The 18072-nt window shown below is 51.3% G+C and overlaps 7 protein-coding genes across 7 annotated transcripts; 2 read left to right on the forward strand and 5 right to left on the reverse strand.

Annotated features, from left to right (window-relative positions):
- Positions 1 to 235: 235 nt before the first annotated feature.
- On the forward strand, positions 236 to 1990 carry A1O1_07818 (V-type proton ATPase subunit B; the record flags this gene model as incomplete). Its single annotated transcript, XM_007728684.1, has 5 exons — positions 236 to 331; positions 399 to 483; positions 544 to 599; positions 649 to 810; positions 860 to 1990. The coding sequence occupies 5 exons, from the start codon at positions 236 to 238 to the stop codon at positions 1988 to 1990; spliced, it is 1530 nt and encodes a 509-aa protein (XP_007726874.1).
- A 533-nt stretch (positions 1991 to 2523) lies between these two features.
- A1O1_07819 (uncharacterized protein) lies at positions 2524 to 5214 on the reverse strand (the record flags this gene model as incomplete). The annotated part of the gene is made up of 4 exons (XM_007728685.1): positions 2524 to 3088; positions 3608 to 4666; positions 4760 to 4922; positions 5025 to 5214. The coding sequence occupies 4 exons, from the start codon at positions 5212 to 5214 to the stop codon at positions 2524 to 2526; spliced, it is 1977 nt and encodes a 658-aa protein (XP_007726875.1).
- Positions 5215 to 5865: 651 nt separating this feature from the next.
- Positions 5866 to 6455, reverse strand: A1O1_07820 (uncharacterized protein; the record flags this gene model as incomplete). The annotated part of the gene is made up of 3 exons (XM_007728686.1): positions 5866 to 6051; positions 6093 to 6311; positions 6390 to 6455. 3 exons carry the CDS (start codon positions 6453 to 6455, stop codon positions 5866 to 5868), a joined length of 471 nt encoding a protein of 156 aa, XP_007726876.1.
- Positions 6456 to 7012: 557 nt separating this feature from the next.
- On the reverse strand, positions 7013 to 7621 carry A1O1_07821 (uncharacterized protein; the record flags this gene model as incomplete). Its single annotated transcript, XM_007728687.1, has 1 exon — positions 7013 to 7621. The coding sequence occupies one exon, from the start codon at positions 7619 to 7621 to the stop codon at positions 7013 to 7015; it is 609 nt and encodes a 202-aa protein (XP_007726877.1).
- A 1343-nt stretch (positions 7622 to 8964) lies between these two features.
- A1O1_07822 (exportin-1) lies at positions 8965 to 12314 on the reverse strand (the record flags this gene model as incomplete). Its single annotated transcript, XM_007728688.1, has 3 exons — positions 8965 to 9756; positions 9840 to 10069; positions 10118 to 12314. 3 exons carry the CDS (start codon positions 12312 to 12314, stop codon positions 8965 to 8967), a joined length of 3219 nt encoding a protein of 1072 aa, XP_007726878.1.
- Positions 12315 to 13107: 793 nt separating this feature from the next.
- On the reverse strand, positions 13108 to 13908 carry A1O1_07823 (uncharacterized protein; the record flags this gene model as incomplete). The annotated part of the gene is made up of 1 exon (XM_007728689.1): positions 13108 to 13908. The coding sequence occupies one exon, from the start codon at positions 13906 to 13908 to the stop codon at positions 13108 to 13110; it is 801 nt and encodes a 266-aa protein (XP_007726879.1).
- A 1394-nt stretch (positions 13909 to 15302) lies between these two features.
- On the forward strand, positions 15303 to 16613 carry A1O1_07824 (uncharacterized protein; the record flags this gene model as incomplete). Its single annotated transcript, XM_007728690.1, has 1 exon — positions 15303 to 16613. One exon carries the CDS (start codon positions 15303 to 15305, stop codon positions 16611 to 16613), a length of 1311 nt encoding a protein of 436 aa, XP_007726880.1.
- Positions 16614 to 18072: the final 1459 nt, after the last annotated feature.

An 18072-nucleotide genomic window follows, 5' to 3' on the forward strand; every position in this document is an offset into this window, starting at 1 on the left:
GGTGTGAAGAGCAGCTGCAGCTTCGACTCGTCTAATCGATTTATCTCTGACGCCGACCCCCAAGCCACCTTAGTGGAAAGTGTCAAGATCCTCCGCGGCGCAGCTTGTCCACCTGCATCATCGCCCGCAACCGATTCGCTCATTTGGTTGAACTGCTTTCCTACTCAGCAAAAGAAAGCCATCTACCTCTCTCACCTTCCCTCCCATTGCTATCGACCAGCACAAGGCCGCCACCATGGCCGAAATCGATCATCGTATGGGCATTGTCAAGCCCAGACTGCGATACAACACAATTGGAGGTATCAATGGGCCTCTGGTCATCCTGGATAATGTACGTTTGTTGAGTCCCTGAGCTTCGAGAGTGTCTGTATTGCTCACTAACACTTCGCTTTTCTTAGGTCAAATTTCCCCGATACAACGAGATTGTCAGTTTGACGCTGCCTGATGGGACGGAACGGTCTGGTCAAGTTCTGGAAGCAAGAGGTGTGTAATACGAATGCGCAGTTGCTACGATTGAGCCAGGAGTTGACACTATCGGTACAGGAAACAGAGCTGTGGTTCAGGTGTTTGAGGGCACAACAGGCATTGATGTGAAGAAGGTATAAATTGTTCTGAACTGCCACATGGTCTGATGCTCACACCTCACAGACAAAAGTTGAGTTCACCGGCCACAGTCTGAAGATTGGTGTCTCCGAGGACATGCTGGGTCGTATCTTCGATGGATCCGGAAGAGCCATTGACAAAGGTCCCAAAGTGTTGGCAGAAGATTACCTGGACATCAACGGAAGTCCCATCAACCCATACTCCAGAGTACGTATGCTTCCACCCCAGTCTACGTCGCATACTAACTTGGCCGAAGGTCTACCCGGAAGAAATGATCTCGACAGGTATTTCTGCCATCGATTGTATGAACTCGGTCGCTAGAGGACAGAAAATTCCAATCTTCTCTGCTGCCGGTCTCCCTCACAACGAAATTGCAGCTCAAATCTGTCGGCAAGCTGGCTTGGTCAATCAACCCACCAAGGATGTCCATGACGGTCACGAGGAGAACTTCAGCATCGTCTTCGCCGCCATGGGTGTGAACATGGAAACCGCACGATTCTTCACCCGCGACTTTGAAGAGAACGGTTCCATGGAAAGAGTGACGCTGTTCTTGAACTTGGCCAACGATCCCACCATCGAACGTATCATCACCCCTCGACTAGCCCTCACTACAGCAGAGTACTATGCTTATCAACTTGAAAAGCACGTCCTGGTCATTCTTACCGATTTGTCGGCATACTGCGATGCGTTGCGAGAAGTTTCTGCTGCCCGAGAAGAAGTGCCTGGTCGACGTGGTTACCCCGGTTACATGTACACGGATTTGTCTACCATCTACGAGCGAGCCGGTCGTGTCGAGGGACGAAACGGATCTATTACTCAAATTCCCATCTTGACCATGCCGAACGACGACATTACGCATCCCATCCCCGATTTGACCGGGTATATTACGGAAGGACAGATTTTCGTCGACCGTCAATTGCACAACAAAGGTGTATATCCCCCTATCAACGTGTTGCCATCCCTTTCTCGACTCATGAAATCGGCCATTGGTGAGGGTTTGACGAGAAAGGATCATGGCGATGTTTCGAACCAACTGTATGCCAAGTACGCCATTGGACGTGATGCTGCTGCGATGAAAGCAGTGGTTGGTGAAGAGGCCTTGAGCTCGGAGGATAAGTTGTCGCTTGAGTTCTTGGAGAAATTCGAGAGGCAGTTTATCTCCCAGAGTCCATATGACAAGCGAAACATCTTCGACACTTTGGATCTTGGCTGGAACTTGCTTCGCATTTTCCCCAAGGAGCTGCTCAATCGGGTCAGCCCCAAGATTCTTGAAGAGTTCTATGCAAGGAAAGGCCACAGCAAGAAGGACAAAGGTAACAAAGACACCCGGGATAATGCCAATGGCGAACGACAAGCGAATGGCGAGCCCAACTTGTTGGACGACTGAAAAGAGATGGTGATGGGTGTTGGAAGGACTGTTAGCATCCGCTCACACGAGCAGGGCGGCTGATGTTGTGCTCGAATAGAACCGCGGGGATGAATGTATTGACTCGATTCAGGGCGTGGCACAACTTTGCTCGTCCACTGCTTCCAGTACGGCGGTCAGATGTCTGCGGCCTGATCTCATCATTGCTGTCAGTGGTTTCAATTGCAACGAAACGAGTCATTAAGAGATCGTACATAGATGTATGAAGCACTGTAATTCGGGGCAGCAGTATAAGACACGATTATCCTCAATCGAGTCCGCTTAGCAATTGGTAGGTGTGACGCGATTGGAGTATCTACTTTATCCTCCATGCTGTGTACATTGTTCAAGGTTACCTACTCAGCAGAGGTGAGGACCTAGGTAGATAAGGGATAATATTAGTATTATTTGTTTATGATTGTCTTGTCTATTTTTGTGGATTATACCTCTCTCCTTTCCCGTAAATTGGACAGACCGCGTAATGACTGTCCACTCGATCCAGGAAGGAGATGAGCTTAATCTTGACCTTGACCTTGACCTTGACCTTGACCTTGACCTTGACCTTGACCTTGACCTTGACCTTGACCTTGACTTTGACTTTGCTCTCCACTTCCTCTCTCCGGATCATCAAGACCGGCTCCCGATGACATTGAGCCGTAGCCACCTGCGCTCACGTCTGACTTTGCATTTCCATTTGTATTCGTGGTAGTGTTGCCGTTGAGATTCGGATTTGGGTATCTGGCAGAGGGTTGTAAGAGTGCTCTTCTCTCGTCGGTAATAGTACTGCCATTTCCACCGGTACCACCACGGTTCGCATGACCCGCAGCCGGAGCCGCAGCCATAGCTCGTTCCCGCTGGATTGCTCGTCCCTTGACATCGACATACATGACCAGCACGACGCCCAGCACCAGCCCGGCCGAGGCGAGCGCCAGGTTCAAGGGTTCCGGGTCGTCGTCAAAGGCGTTGTGCACCAGCGCCTGCAGACCTGACTGGGTGAAGGTGAAGAGGCCCGAGAGGCAGATGATGGCGCCGTAGACGGTGCCGAAGGTGGCGTAGCCGAAGACTTTGGCGGCGTAGTCTCTGGAGATGAAAAAGGAAGAGAAGTTGAGTTAGTATAAGACTTGGGAGGAGAGATCGTAGGGATGTGTGTGTGTGTATGTGCGTGGGTGGGTGGGTGTATTTAAAGGCAATTGAATGGAATGAATAGATAGATGGATGAGCTTGGTTGTGTTGGGAAAGGGAAAGGGAAAGGGGTGGATATTGTTGAAACGGATAGGACTAGGATTAGGAACAGCACAGAAGTACAATCTGGTTCTGGTATGCTTTTTGTCGAGTCGAGCTTAGGAGATGGGAGGGGGTCTGAGGGGGCCTGAGTGGTGAGATGTATTTGGATATATCGATGGGTTGATAGGTGGAGGTAGGGCGCGTAGAATGGACGTGGATTCTCAAGAACGGGCTCAATATGAAGATATTGAACCATGGACGTTGGGTTTTGGGAAGGTGATATGTGATGTAGTGTTGGGGCGTTGGTGTTGGGCAAGATGTATGGCGGAGGTGGGAGTGATCTCTCAGTATCAGGTGGTATCAGACATCACTTACGACATGGCAGAGTAATACAACGGCCTGAACAGACAGAACAGCGTGACATTAGCATACGCCGCCCAAAGTGTGGGAACCGCCCCGAGCACTCCAATCAGGGTACTCAGCAAGACCAAGAGATTCAGAACAGCCACGGTACTGGTATGATCCAGCAAAGCGCCGATGAAAGGCACGGTCGCAATGCCTCCGATGGGCAAAGCGAGATCGAAGAACTCGATGATACGCATGGCCTGGGCCTCAGAGCCGAGCATGTACACGTACTGCGACCAGATGGTGGCGATGAAGAAATTGAACCGCGCCATCTGCAAGACGGTGAAGAGGGTGATGAGCACGAACCAAGGCGTGCGGAGCTGTTTGGACGCCGGGACGCCATGAAGAACGCCAAAGACGCCGCTGGTGACACGCTTCTCGCGTTCCTTCTTGTCGTGTTCGGCGCGTTCGGCGCGCGTGCCGAGCAGCTCGTTAATCGAGGTGATGGACTGTCTGCGGCGGCTGCGAAGGTGCCTGACTTCGGCGGTGGCGGTGGTGGTGGCGGTGTCGAGCTCGTCGTCCGAGTCGGTCGCGTCGGTGGTGGCACGTTCCATCTTGAGACCAGTCTCCAGCTCGGTTCGGGTCTCGTAGCTCCGGGACGGCATCATGGTGAGTTGCGAAACGAGAATGAAGATCGGGAACACCAGATACACCAGAAAGATCTGGCGCGGTCCAAACCCGCCGTGCGTGGACTGGTAGAGGAGGCGGAAGATGAGGAAGACCGAGGCCGAGGCGTCGAAGGCGCCCGTCACCAGCGCGAGAATCAGGCCTTGGAATCGCGGGAACGTGTTGGACAGGTGGAATGTCGGGACGAACGTGAAGGTCCCGCCGAGCGACAGGATGAAACTGCCCGCGTAGTAGACGTCGAAGGGCAATTCTTGGGCAAATGCCATGCAGAGACTTCCTAGGGCCAGCAGGATGGCGCTGACGATGCCGCAGACCCGCGGGCCGTGTCGGTCGAGGATCCGGCCGACCAGCAAGGCGGAGATGTTGGTCGTCACTGATGCTATGATGAACATGAGGTTCAACCTGTTTATCAACAGTCAAATGAGCCTGTTGTTGAGAGCAATATCGATATTGAATATCGTTGATAATGGCCACGCTGAGCTCTGCTCTGCTCACCTTTGGTCTTGCATATAACATACTCGAACATTGTCGCGGAGTTCGTCCTCGGTGCAGTATTCTCGATAGACCTTCTCGTCGATCAGGATCGACTTGAGAGCGTCAAAGCCAAAAACGATCCCGGAGGCTGTCACGCACGAGAAGACGCCGACGAACACCTGGGCTGTGATGCCAGGGGGAGAGGGTTAGCCATTTGTGCTTTTGCCAGGACCAAACTTGACTTTCCAGGCGAAAGCTGGACTGGGTTTGGACTGATTGGACTCACCGAATCGTTTACCCGCCGACACTTCATACGGAGCAAGAGTCCGTGGCTTCTCTACCGGATGGCCGACATTGGGGATGGGATCGTAGCTGATACTGTAGGCGACGCTGGCCTGGCGGGATAGTGGCAGGCCCGCGGTATCCGGCTCCTCGTCGACGCCTTCAACTGACGAAACATGCTGGGCTAGGGACATTAGGATTAGAATTAACAGACAAAGTAGAAGAAGAAACGCATAGACCTGAACGACATCAGCTGCAGGGACGTTGTCATGCAGCAAGGATAGAGGTTGATATGGAAATAGGGAAATAGTGTAGAGTAGAATTTGATGTCCCAGAAAAAAGCGGTGGATATTGCGATCGATCGATCCATCACCCACAGATGTCGTTATGAGCCCACAACAAATACACACACACACACACACACACACACATATATATATATATACGGTATATATAGCAAGACACTGAAACTCTTATTCAGCAGACACGTGTAACGTGTCGTGTAATGATCCATGGCGCCAAACAGGGTGTATACAGCGGTGTTGTGTGTGTGCCAGCCTTGCTGGACATATCAATATCAGATACCAGGGAAAATAGACTTCCTATAGGTATCCATCCAATAATAACACTTCTATCCCGACTGAAGCCTCGTCGACCGGCATATACAGTGTTACCAGCTTCATCTTTTGGCCGCTTTCATCCAGAGTCCGTACCGTCCAGGCACCCAATCCGAACATGCGGCACTTCTCTCTCATCATCGATCCCTGGAATACGTTGAAACATCTATCGTGAACCCTACCCCAGTAAACTGTCGGCGGCTCTGGGCTTTAGCCGCTATATCGGTCCTATAGGGCGCCCAGACGTTCAGTGGCCAGCAGGATAAGCTGGATCAACAGAGGCGCACCCCAGCGTAGGACAGCCCGTCGCATAACTGCCAGTTGTTCTCCGGGGTCTAAGGCCTCGAACATCGCGGCCGGCGTGTCGCAGTCAGGGCCCGTATCATCTTCCCCTTCCTCGTCAACGTGGAGCCGCTAGGACCACGAAGGACCTTGCGCTAGTGTAGCATATTCACCCGGATTCGTTTGATCTTGTTGCACACCTTGGCTTGGAGTATACGCTCTAATTCCGTATCCCATAATGTCACGTTAAAGTACGGTTTGAGTAGATCACTGATCTCCCGTAGTTTTGAGGTTGACGCGGGATTAAGTCGTTGGACAGTATATAGATCTTTGTCCACCATCAAGGCACGTAAGGCGGCCGTAAGGTGATACGGCCACTTGTCGGTCTTAGACTGTAGGGGAATCGGTTAGCCGTGAGGGCTAGACCAGATACTGACTGACCAATATAGGAAAGAAGGAAGACCACCTACGAGAAGCCAGCTTTGTGGGAGGCGAAGGTCAGATACCGGGGAAGTTGATGTGCTCGAGGCAGCCATCCTGGCCTTAATCTGGCGGCCAAGTTGCCACGTACCTTATGTACGAGGAAGCTGGTCATGCTAATGGTACAGTCTGTCAATGCATAAAGTAGTGGAGGATGCAACATGGACTTAAGGGGAGGGGAAAACGCGTAGAAGCGCGCCAAGTTGCTAGCGCCACTAAGACATGCTCTAAGGTGACGCTAGTGTCAGGGTTAGATTCCACGAGACTCACTGGAATGTGGAAAATGCTCGGGAATTTTACCTATGCAAGAAGCATGATCGAATTTTCAATGAAGGTGTGATATTGCTGTTGAAATATCATAAAACCCTCTCTGGCACCATAGCAGCAGAGAGTGCACCTTATAAACCGAAGCCCGCAAACACCGTCGCTGAAACCATCCTAACCAGCTGTAAGACCAGCATCGTGGTGACGAGCAGGCCTTCAAATCAAGTTCCAGCCCAGAACAAGCAGAGCGTCGAGACAAAAGCGTGAAAGCGTCGCAATCCGAACTTCGGCTAGCCATTAGTCATTTTGCTGGTCATAACACCACTCCCCCAGGGATTCCCTTCCGATCTCATCTTTTGACAGTGTCCTGGTGTTTGGTGTTGTATTTTGGCATTTTCTCATAAGCATTTGGACTCGGTTTTCTTCCAGATTTGCCCTTGCCATGGTCACAGTCGTCGCCGTGGGCATGGTCATGGTCATGTCTGCGGCCCCTCCGAGCTCCACTCATCCGAGCAGCCCCATCGTCTGGACTATCACTCCCACCGCCATCGCTGTCGCTGGAATCACTGTCACTTGAGCTGTCGTCTTCACTGGAACTCTCTCCGAATTCTCTCGTCTTGTGGTATATGCAACAGACTTTACTCGATTTTCGGCCCAGTCCTTCGTTATCGACCACGTCCTCGGCCCAGGAGATGCCGCGCCGGCGGGCTCGGGCAGTGGCGCCACCGGAGGCGTCGTGGGCGCCACGGAGACGGAGGACAAGTGGTTCGGGAGACACTGAGCGTGAAGAAGCGGATTCAGCCGGGATGATTGTCTGAGTGGCGGAGCCCGTGGCAGCACGGCGGGCAGACGCCGCAGTCTGCATGCCCAGGTGTCTTGTATTGGCGGTTCGTGTAGGGTTGTGTGAGGGAAGAGATGAGGCTGCTGCTGCGGCCACGGTGGAAGGGCCCGCGGACATGGTTGATGGTCTCTATTTATGCTGAGGTATGAAGTTCTGGTTGATGGTTTATGCTGTATGTGTAGATAGTCTCAAGTCATCAGCTGCCTGCACATTCGTCGAGATATCTTCTTGTCAGGTCGTCAGAACAGGCGCAAAGGAGCAGAGCGGCTTCGGTAACGAATGAAGGCGTGTCGACTCGAGTGGCGGTAAAAAGCGGACTTTGGTGAGTCGGTTGGAGTAGATTCGACGTCGGCAAAGATATAAAGGTCGTCGTAGTTAACAGATATGGTGCTCGGTCCGTTGACTTGTTGGTCAGAGCACAAATAGAGAGGGGCAATTTGATTGTTGTTGTGTTAATCCCAAGGAGAGACAGAGGAGATCAAACGATGGCAGTTCAGGTTGTCAGTTGTGGTTGGGCGAACAAACGAATAAAGGTGATTGCACGGCAGAAGCCACAGCATAAAGCGCGCACCAAGTCAAATGACGACCGCAGACAATGTCTTCAGGTTCCTGGTTCGGTGACAGACACCAACTAAATTGTTCAGAAAGATTCAGTCAGACAGAACAATCCACCCACAAAATGTCACGTGCTGAAGAGAGCCTCGAATGGACTAGCACGTGCGTTTGCCAACAAAACCATCGCCAAAGGCACAAAGGGAGATAGATTTATGACTTCCATCTCCATAGGCATTGGTGTTGTATCTACATTGTACGGAGTGCAGTCGAGTTGTCTGCATTGTAGGAAAATAATGGACGGATACTTCTGGCATATAAGTCAACATTACGGCCTGCCTGAAAGCCAAAAGCGGCGACGACTTATCAATACCAGGCACTCATTACCTAGTACCTACTAGAAGGTGTCCTCTGGTGTGGTCTCGAGGCTCAATAGGTATTGAACATGTTTCGAAACGCTTGGGTTTGGCATCATTCGATCAATTCTGAAAGCTCTAGACATTCGTCATTCTTGATAGCAAAAACCTCCCCATTGCAACTTTCCGCCATGATTGCTTCAGCATCCCTGGCTGACGTACCCAGAGGAAGGACGTTCCCATGGAAATCGTTCCAAGCAATCATCTAAACAACCTGCCAGGAGGCTCTGCTTTTTGGTATCACAACATAATTCAAGGAAAACCGTTGTATGCATTTCTTGTCCATGACGGAGGCATGTCCTTATCCATCTCGGCGGAAGTCGTCACTCGTCCGTCCAACGTCAGAGCTCAACACTTGTAGAAGAGCCAGCCGCTCCCATACTCTTCCTCCGGTGTGGTCCGCTCCATGGCATAGTGCTCTACCGAAGGCTCGATGGGTTGGGATGAATCGGCCGAGCGAGTGGCAAATTCAGACCGCAGTTCTTCTTCTAGTCACAGCTCATCGTCCTGATCTAGATCGGCCGGCTTGATCAGACCGCCGACTTTCATGGCTCGTTGCCGTTCCGCATCCGCAAGGTCCTTCTTTTCTTGCTCACGTTCTTCAGCATACAACTCGGCGTTGTCATCGGCAAACTCCTTGAGCGAAATCAAGAAGTCACGCAGATGGGTCTTGAACTTGGTTGCATCCTCGTTCAGGGTGAGAAGTCCGGTGACAAAGTGCTGGACCTGAATTTCCTTGAGATTGGGGAAGGCGCGTTGCAACAGGCTGGCCGTGAACTCGCTAACAAATTGCTTGTTGGACGTTCCAGGAGGGGCTTGGTCCGGTTGATACAGAGGCTGTGAGATCTTGTTCGTCTCCACCAGCTGGAACATGCGAGCCAGGAGCATGGACTGGGATTTGAATCCGGCCTTGTGGTCTGAATCGGTGAGAACATAGAAAACATCCTGCAGGATGGGAATGTAGAATTGTTGGAAGAATATGCCCGAAGTCTGCGGGTCGGTTTCGGCCATGTTGTTGACCAATTCCAGGCACATGGATAGACCAGTGTTTTCAACCTCGCGGTTGTCGTGCTTGCTCGCCCACATGCAAGAATCAATGATCAGCTTGAACTGTCGGCCATCAAGTTTCAAGAGCGCCGAGAAACAGAACAGATTTACTGCCTGCAAAAGTTTGAAGAATTCGACACGGAAGTCGGGGTATTCGTGGAAATCCTTGTTGATCATGTCAAGAGTGCATTCAAAGATGCTATCCATGATCGGAGCAATCTTGTCCTCCATAAGATTCTGCCAGGAGTTAGCAACATTCTCATTTTCAACAACAACAGATCTCTGACCGAATGCCGAGATCTTCTTGGGGACCAACGTACGTGTAGCTTGTGGATGATCGTGGTGGTGACGCTCAGGACCTCGGCATCCCTAGCATCGGGGACGTTGCGCTGGTAATCCAGCAGTATGGCATCAAGCAGGGGCGGTACCATGCTGTCGTTGACCATCTGCAAGTCGTCGGCTTTCTGTACGTAGATATCGACCAATTTCAAGATCTCTTTCTTGATCGTGCGAAGACCCCGAACTTTCGGTGTCTTGGTCGCAACGTTACCTGGACCGAGTCAGCATTGCACAGTGTTTTAGAGGGAATCTCACTCACCTCCAGAAGCGACAGAGTCGGATATCAGCTGGCTGGATGCCCTATACATGTTAAGCATGTCATGATAGATGCGGCCAATCTGCGAGTAGAAGTACGGTCCGATCGAGGAACATGCGGCCACATTGGTCTTCATAATGTTGCCAATCACCTTGATGGTCTCCGCATCTTGCAGGATTGCCGGGTTCGCGTTTGCCTGCTGGATAATATTGTCCCAAGCGGCGTTGGGTAGAGCCATAAGGTTGTCGATGAGACGGTCCTGTACACTCTTCTGTCCCTGGGCAGAAATCATGTAGCCACAAGCCTCGTAAAAAGTGTGGACCTGCTGTGGGCTCAAATCGCATGTGATCTTCTGCATGTTGCGGACAATCTCGTCAATGAATGGTTCTGTTTCGCCCGGTTGCAAAGCCACAAAATGGCGCTTGCATTTGTTGGCAATCTTGATGAATGTGTCGCAAGCCATGTCTTGCACACCTTCGTGCGTCTCATGCATGAATTCGAATAGCTTGTTGACAACAGTCTTCAAGAACTTCCAGTGCGCCTTCAGGAATCGAGGGTATTGTCCGACAATGTACATGATGTTGCTGGCCACCACGGCTTTGTTGTCTTTGCCACGTTTCATTTCGGTCAAGCCCAGGAGATCTTTAATCACAGTCACCAAGAAGCGTTTCTCGGTCTCCTCATTCATGGCACCTGATATTGAGCCAATTGCCCAACACAACGTATTGCAGTTGTTCCAGGACCATTCGGAGCCATCCACCTGTCGCTGAAGCTTTTCGGACATGATGTTTTCCGTGTCAACGACATCAAGATGTGTCAGATACACAAGGCATTCACGGGTGGTCTTGTAGAGCTGGATTGTATCACTTTCCTTGACGAACTCTCGGACAATTTCTCCCTCATCGTTTTCGACGATAAGGACTTCTTCTGGCCGGACCATCTTCTCAACCATGACTTGTCTGAGACTGGAAAGGACCTGGGCGTATTTATGTTTGCGGAGAGGATAGTTCGCAAGTGCGCTTGGATGAGGTGCACCGCCGTTAGCGAGTCCACTGACACCCATGTTGATCAGAGGGTTCAATTCAGTCATGGGAAGTTGTTGCATCTCTTCGTACAACTCTTGTACCAATTTGTTCCAATATTCGAGGCAAATCTTGAAGATCTCGCGGTCATCGATCAAACTGATCTTGATCAAGTAGAAGTGACCGTGCAGAAGGAAGTCCGGGTTGGGCAATCTTTCTATGGTTTGCAGGTGTGCGGAGAAGTAGTTGCACAGGAAGATGGCCAAGTTGAGAATGTATTCTTGTTCGGCCGGTCTGGCTTTGGCGTACGCCTCGCGGAAGTCAGTGTCTAAAGGTAGAGTTCGAGCAACGACTGTCAAGGTCTCGGTGAACATGAGCACAAGTTTCTCGTCATAATCGTACTGTGACCCTAGCTGGAGACTACCAATCTCGGTCAGACATTTGAGGGTAATGTTGCGGAACTGATCTACTTCGAGAAAGCGAGTGACCAATGTGTTGATGAGTTGCGTTTCAAAAATAAAACCCAAGGGGATCCAATTCAGGAAGCGCAGTAAAGTCTCAAGCGTCGCCTTAACCAAGTTTATCGAGTTGGCGGTGGTGAGGACTTCGTTGCACAACTGGAAGATTGAGGAAAACTCGGCGCACATGGTTGTTTTGAGGTTTTTGGCTTTGGTGGAAGTCATCTGATCTTGTGAGAAGTCGAACACCTCTTCTGATAGCAGTCGGAGAATGGTCATGTTGTTTTCGCAGATCGACAGCGAACTGTGGCTTGCAGAGATGATCTCGTTGATGAAGGTGGGCCAATTGTGTGGCCATTCTTGCTTCAGGATGGTGACCAGCGTCAAATCCAGTTTGTTGAGGAAGAGCTTGTTGGCCTTGAGTGTTTCTTCAGTATCCGAAGCCAGTAGAATCTGGTTCACGACGAAGTTGCGAATACCCAGGCATTGCTCTCGTGGCAGAACTTTCCAACGAGTGGTCACCACATCATCCAGTACTTGTAGGCCAAGGTACTTTGTTGGCATGTATGTAGACTCTTGTAACAACTTGTCCACCATCAACCACGCATCCGGGTTCGACTTGAACTCATTGAGCTTCTGCTGGGCCTGTTTCTGCACCTCGCCCTTGCCTTCTTGGAAGGCCTTGACGGTGGCGTCAAGTTCCGCAACGGTGCCCGACATGACTGGAAGAGGAAGAGTAGGAAATGAGGGCGCTCAGGGAGCGTGTGAAAGCACGAGTGGTGTGCCAGTGAGCGGCGGAGGCGGTTGGGCGTGAGGCTCGATTTGATGTCCAACGATGATAAAAGAATCGCGGCAGGAATGTCAACGCTGTGCCCCGTCCGAAGGAGGCACAGTGAACAACTTGGAGTAGAGAAAGCTGACGAAGAAGGAGATGTAAAGGATGAAGATGTCTGCTAAAGAAGGAGTCAAGAGGCGCAAAGGGAGATGGATATTGGTGGGCAATTTGGAGCAGAATGTAGTGTACGCGTGAGTTGGTGGTTGTAGTGAGGCAACAGCGGGCGCGGTCCAACTTAGCAGCGCAGTTGATCTCCAACTGTAATGCAGTTGATACCAACTACCAGTGTCATAGTACTACTAGTTGGATACTGTACTATAGTATGCCCACAGCGGCGGAGGCCAACCACTATGAATTACTAAGACGGTCCTACCTTGCCACCAATAGGATTTGTCGGCGTTGCAAAAATCTCGTGACCTCTATCACCAACCAGCCTGATGGCAACGTGTCGATTTCAACAGGATTACGCAGCTGATGCAAAAGAAGGCCAAAGCCGCGGGTACATTCCCGCGGGTACATTCAAGAAACATATCTTCAGCAGCAAACAAAATACTCTCATTGCCTCGATGTCTGGTTTATCTGGTATCAACCAAAGAATCCAACATATCTATACTGCAAAAGTGCAACAACTATCCGGCTTTGTTTTTTTATATGTCTTTTTTGGATTTGGGTCATCTTTCAGTTGGTTCCGACCCCGGTGGTGTGCTCAGAGGCTTTCAGATCACGTTCTTCGCTGTCTTTGCGGAATTGTTGATACGCGGCAGCCATCTCTTCCTTGGACTGAAGCCCATTCTTCTCGGTGATCAAATCCTTGAGCCATTTGTTCTCCATTTCCAACTGAGATAGTCTCGCTTCTAGTTTCGCATTCACATCTTGAACCTCCTTTACTGTGCGCTCCAGGGCCTGTTCTCTTTGCTTCTTCTTCACTCGAAAACGTGCGCTAGCAGCCGTGTTCCGTCTTCGTTTGTCTTCTTCTGCGGCGAGGCGAGACCTCTCCTCTGCGCCCATGGCGTTGAAGTCGACAGTGACGCTCTTCTTCCGGGATGCCGGGATTGGCCCCGTTGACGAAACACTGGGAGAGGCGCGGTGTTCCACGTTTCCTACGCCGGAAGCCGGCGCGGGCTGAATGGGGGTGTTATAGGTGCTGTAAAACTGCGACGACTCGGCTGCGGATGTCTCGATGTTGGGCTGAGGGTAGGTGTTCTGGACCGGTTCGGGCCCAGAGAGAAGGTCCTCGTATTTGATGTTCGAATTGTGGTTGTTCTTCGCCTCGTTGACGTCAAAGTTGAAGGAACCGTCTTCAGGTAGAGGAGGAATATCGAAATGGGTGAAGTCGGTATTGGTGAACATTGCCAAATCCTGACTCAATTCGATCTCGTCTGGAGAGAAATGCTCCTGATCGTAGGGCGAGGCCAATGTGTTCAGATTGTTGAGATACTCGGAGAAATTGGGCCCCGTGCGGCCGCGATAAGTCGACATTGTCTTCTTGACCACAGCTCAGCAGCAGAACCTATCCCACTCTCTTTCTATACTACCGCAAGGAAACGCCGTGTTCAAGAGGTCATGGATCCGGGGGCCGAAGGGGGTCAATGCGATCGACTCTGGCGGTCGTAGGGCGTGATCTGACAAAGCAGGAGATTGTGGCGGCGGTCGAGGTTATAGGCTCAATCCAGGATGACTGGCCGCACCGCTCGTCTATTGCGCGCGCGTTGATTCTCTTTCGGAAAAAGAAGGTGGAAGGAAGAATGTGTGAGTGAACCACAAGGCGGGAGGTGTGGGTAAGGAGAGAAGATGAGCAGGTGGGCGACGGGGTGAAGAATCGGAAGTGCACAGAGACCAAGCTGGTGGTGGGTGGTGGGGTGGAAAGGTGGGAGTCGATGGCGAATGCGAAAATGTCGTGGGACTGGCGCGGCAATTTGACCGGGAAGCTAACACCGAACTGGCAGTTTTGACTTCACGCGGTTCGTCCGAAACCCACACCGAGGGGGTCATGGCAAATACTATTACTGATAGCTTCGTTGAAGCGCACAGACACCACGCTGTTGAAGTCTCCTTTTTCGAATTGCAGTCAGATATCTTCCTATCTACGGCTGTGTTATCTCTAACAACACCGCACTCGCAGGTTCGAAAAGTGGTGGACATAACTCATGATCTCATGGGCAGGAGGGAGACCGGGGGTTTGCGGGTTTTTGCTCCTGTTGACGCACGAGCCTCCATTGTTTGATAATATTATTAGGGTTTGTGCCGTGCCTTCTCGTGGCGGGCGCTCATCGCCGCCTGTCTCTGAATCATTCATTCCCGTCCCTACCTCTCTCTGACGGGTATGCTCTAGTATTGTTAAAGAAGTACTGTAGTAGTAGTGTCTACGGGCATCATATATCGTGCCCCGTCTGAAGGTGTACCTCTGTGCCTCATATAGCAACTGGTGCCAGCCCACGATAACACGTGCACACGGTTCGAACTGTCCAGCTTGAGGAATTCCTGCCTCTCTCCTCGGATATTCTAATCACAAATCAATTTTGTGATCAAGCATGCCGGCCCTCTAGTTGTGCGGGGTGATTCTTGTCCCTGCTTGCCCTAACTTCTGCCTCATACAGGGGAGAGAGTGCTGTGTGGCAGGGTCCGGGCTAGTACGACAAACTGCCTGATCAGTCCCTGCACTGGCAGTGGTAAGAGATTGCAGCAGACTGGGCACATCGAAGCGAGGGAGGAAATAGTCATGTGATGAGCGTCCAGATGAGGTCATATCAGTCACGTGCTTGTACTGAGTCAAGAGGTTCAGGTAATCGGACGCAGTCCGAATCATGTTTGTTTACACGACAAACTACTCCCAACTGTCGATGACAAGATAGTAAACAGTTCACGATCTTCTCATGGCGCCGGTTCTGGTCAAATCGCTCAACAGGCTGTCTCGAGAAGGCATCATTGACCTTGCACTATTATGGCTCGAGGAGCGACGCTTAACCACTCCCTACCTATTAAGCAACCGCAAGCTGTTCGAAACTGATGAAGAAGATTACCTCCATGCCCCAGCCGAGAGTATCGAAGCGCTGCGCTCGATATACCGCGAACTCCGGCAACGTGGTCAAGAAATCAAAAAGCAGGAGGTTATTGACCGCATTGTCGACGGCGACTGGCGCAGAGGGCTGTCGTTGCAACAACATGCGAGCATTGATTTTGCTCATTTAGAGCAGAACGACACCGCATTGAAGTGGAGTGCCCTGCGGCTCGTACCTCTTGGAAGGGAAGACCAAAATCTGCAAGAAGGAGGCGAGGCATACCCGTCGAACAAGAGACGCAGACTGAATCGCGATGGGCGCAATACAAGCTATCCTCAGATCTCGGCGCAAACGTTCCTTACCGCGCTGAAAGCAGAGATGTCTCCTTTGGTGAAGGCACATTATCACATCCACCGTATGCAGCCGCCCTACAACCTTACAGTTATTCGACTGTACATTACACCAGATGCTGCTTTTCGCCCCCGTGCTTCAGCTATCCCACGGCGCGCCAAAGACGCTACAGATGGAGGAAGAGTCATGTACATCGCCTTACCGGATAGTTGTCCTTACGTATATGTGTCACTGTCGGGATCTTATGGACCGAGTGGGCATGGAAGGGGCGCCAGGGACTCGAAAGGGAGAACGATGGCAAAGGTAGACATGGCCACCATGAAAAAGTTGGTCCTAGAGGCCATCCCGAAAGCACTATCTCGACCACAGGAGAGATGGGCTCTCGAGTCAACAAAGCTCACAGCAAAGTCTCTCCGAAGCATCTGCGAGCTGAGAGGCAATCACAAGCCAGGTACAGGAGGTGGTGCATACAGTATCTTCACGACGAACACGCAAGTTTCTAATAGCAGCCCTGTTGATGTACAAGTTCACAGACAGGAACAAAGCGACGAGGTGAACGGCTCTGTTCAGCAGCGATTCGGTCCTTTGCCAAGTGAACACTATGCGCCTCTTGATCGGATCCACGTCAGAGTCGAGAATCTGATACCGAAAGATGGAGCAACCTTCACAGATTCAACAGCAGAGGAAACGAATGATATTGGGCTCACATTTTCTGGATCGGATGTGTTCCTGGGGTTGCGCAAGCTGGCGGAGATGGGGCAAGCCCATATGAACTTGGATAAAACGCCTGCTTGGATGACTGGAGAGCTGGGAGTCAGCAGCATCACTGCGTAGCCCTCCATTGACGACTCCCCTCCGGATTTAATAACGATGATGATGACCACTGTTATCCCTCGAGCGGATGCGAAAATTGGCTTAGCCGGGAATATTTTGATACCCATCATACATTGGAGAGACTAATGCATAACTCCTCTTCACCGGCCTATTTGGTTTGTGTATGAAGGTTTTTTCCTACCAGGAGCTCTGGCTCTGGTATCTAACGAACATTGCAACCTTTCCTCGCCACATGGCATTTCCATGGGCCTGAGGAACGAGATCATGTAATCTTCAGATAGGTGATTGTCGGCACTAGCCATACTCAACTGGCGCATGTGTGTGTGAGGGACCGCAACCCGCTCTGCAATAACACAAGTGTGCACTTTGATCATTTCATCGAGTGCCCTTGCAGTCTTCCACTGAAAGAAGATGAGCATCTCTCCGGACGAATAGTTGCCGGCTGCCGATTGATCAAATACTTGAGCCTCGAAAAGCCGCCCTCCTCTGCCATCTCCGTCATCACATCTCCCAATAGCGATCCGGCTGCCGCAACCATCTCACGCTGCTTGTTACACAGACCGAGACTGTACTCGATCTACAGCTCTGGGCCAGAAGATGGCTCGGAGGGGGTTTCCATGTCAAAGTATGGTGGGCTATATCGCATCCCTCCCCTGACGCAAATTTCAAAGAGGCGGAGACATGATGCGAGACACCGAAGAGGCGCTGGAGTGCATCTCAACCTCAGCGATCTCGAACAATATCGTCTTGGTGAACGAGAGACACCGCCTGGAGGCCTGGTCTGGAGATGTTGGAGGGAATTGATACCTGGCCTAACCTTTCTGTTGGACTCCATAACTCTTTCGTCACCGAATACACTGTGGTGCGCTCGAAAACAACCATTTCGACTCCTGCTGGTATTCAACCGAGTCTCCACTGCTTCGCGCGAAGCTCGGTCATCTGGCGCCGAGATCTATTCTCTTCACCCGGGGGCGAAAAGACTTTGTGTAAACCAGAGAGAGGACTATGCTATAACCAACATCACAAGTCTCCTCCTTAGGGCAAACTGGCGGTCGGCTCAACATCTTGGACTTCGTTCTTTGTGCTGCAGCGAACAGGACGGCTGGCGTTGAGAAAGGATTCAACTAAGTCATCCGTTACACGCAGTCCTCAGTCCGAACGAGGACTTTAAGTCGTCGGCTGCTCATATGCTGCACCATTCTCTGTGTTGAAGAGCCTTGCGAGGCAGAACGACAGACTTCACGTTGTCCAAGAACTAAGTCTTTGGGCTACACCAGCCTCCAAGTTCTGCAGTTTCGTGTCGCACCCCAATTGGCCTTGCTCTCCGTCGTTCTGGCCATACCGGCCACCCTCCTGCCAATACAATCAAGTCAAGTTGTTGTTGTATTGTTGCATCTAGTACCAATGTTTTGGCAGGGCATGTTTTGGTCCTCACATGATGCAGCCTTCAGCGGGTTTG

Source organism: Capronia coronata (genome assembly GCF_000585585.1).
Source record: "Capronia coronata CBS 617.96 chromosome Unknown acBCG-supercont1.7, whole genome shotgun sequence".
NCBI lineage: Eukaryota > Fungi > Ascomycota > Eurotiomycetes > Chaetothyriales > Herpotrichiellaceae > Capronia > Capronia coronata.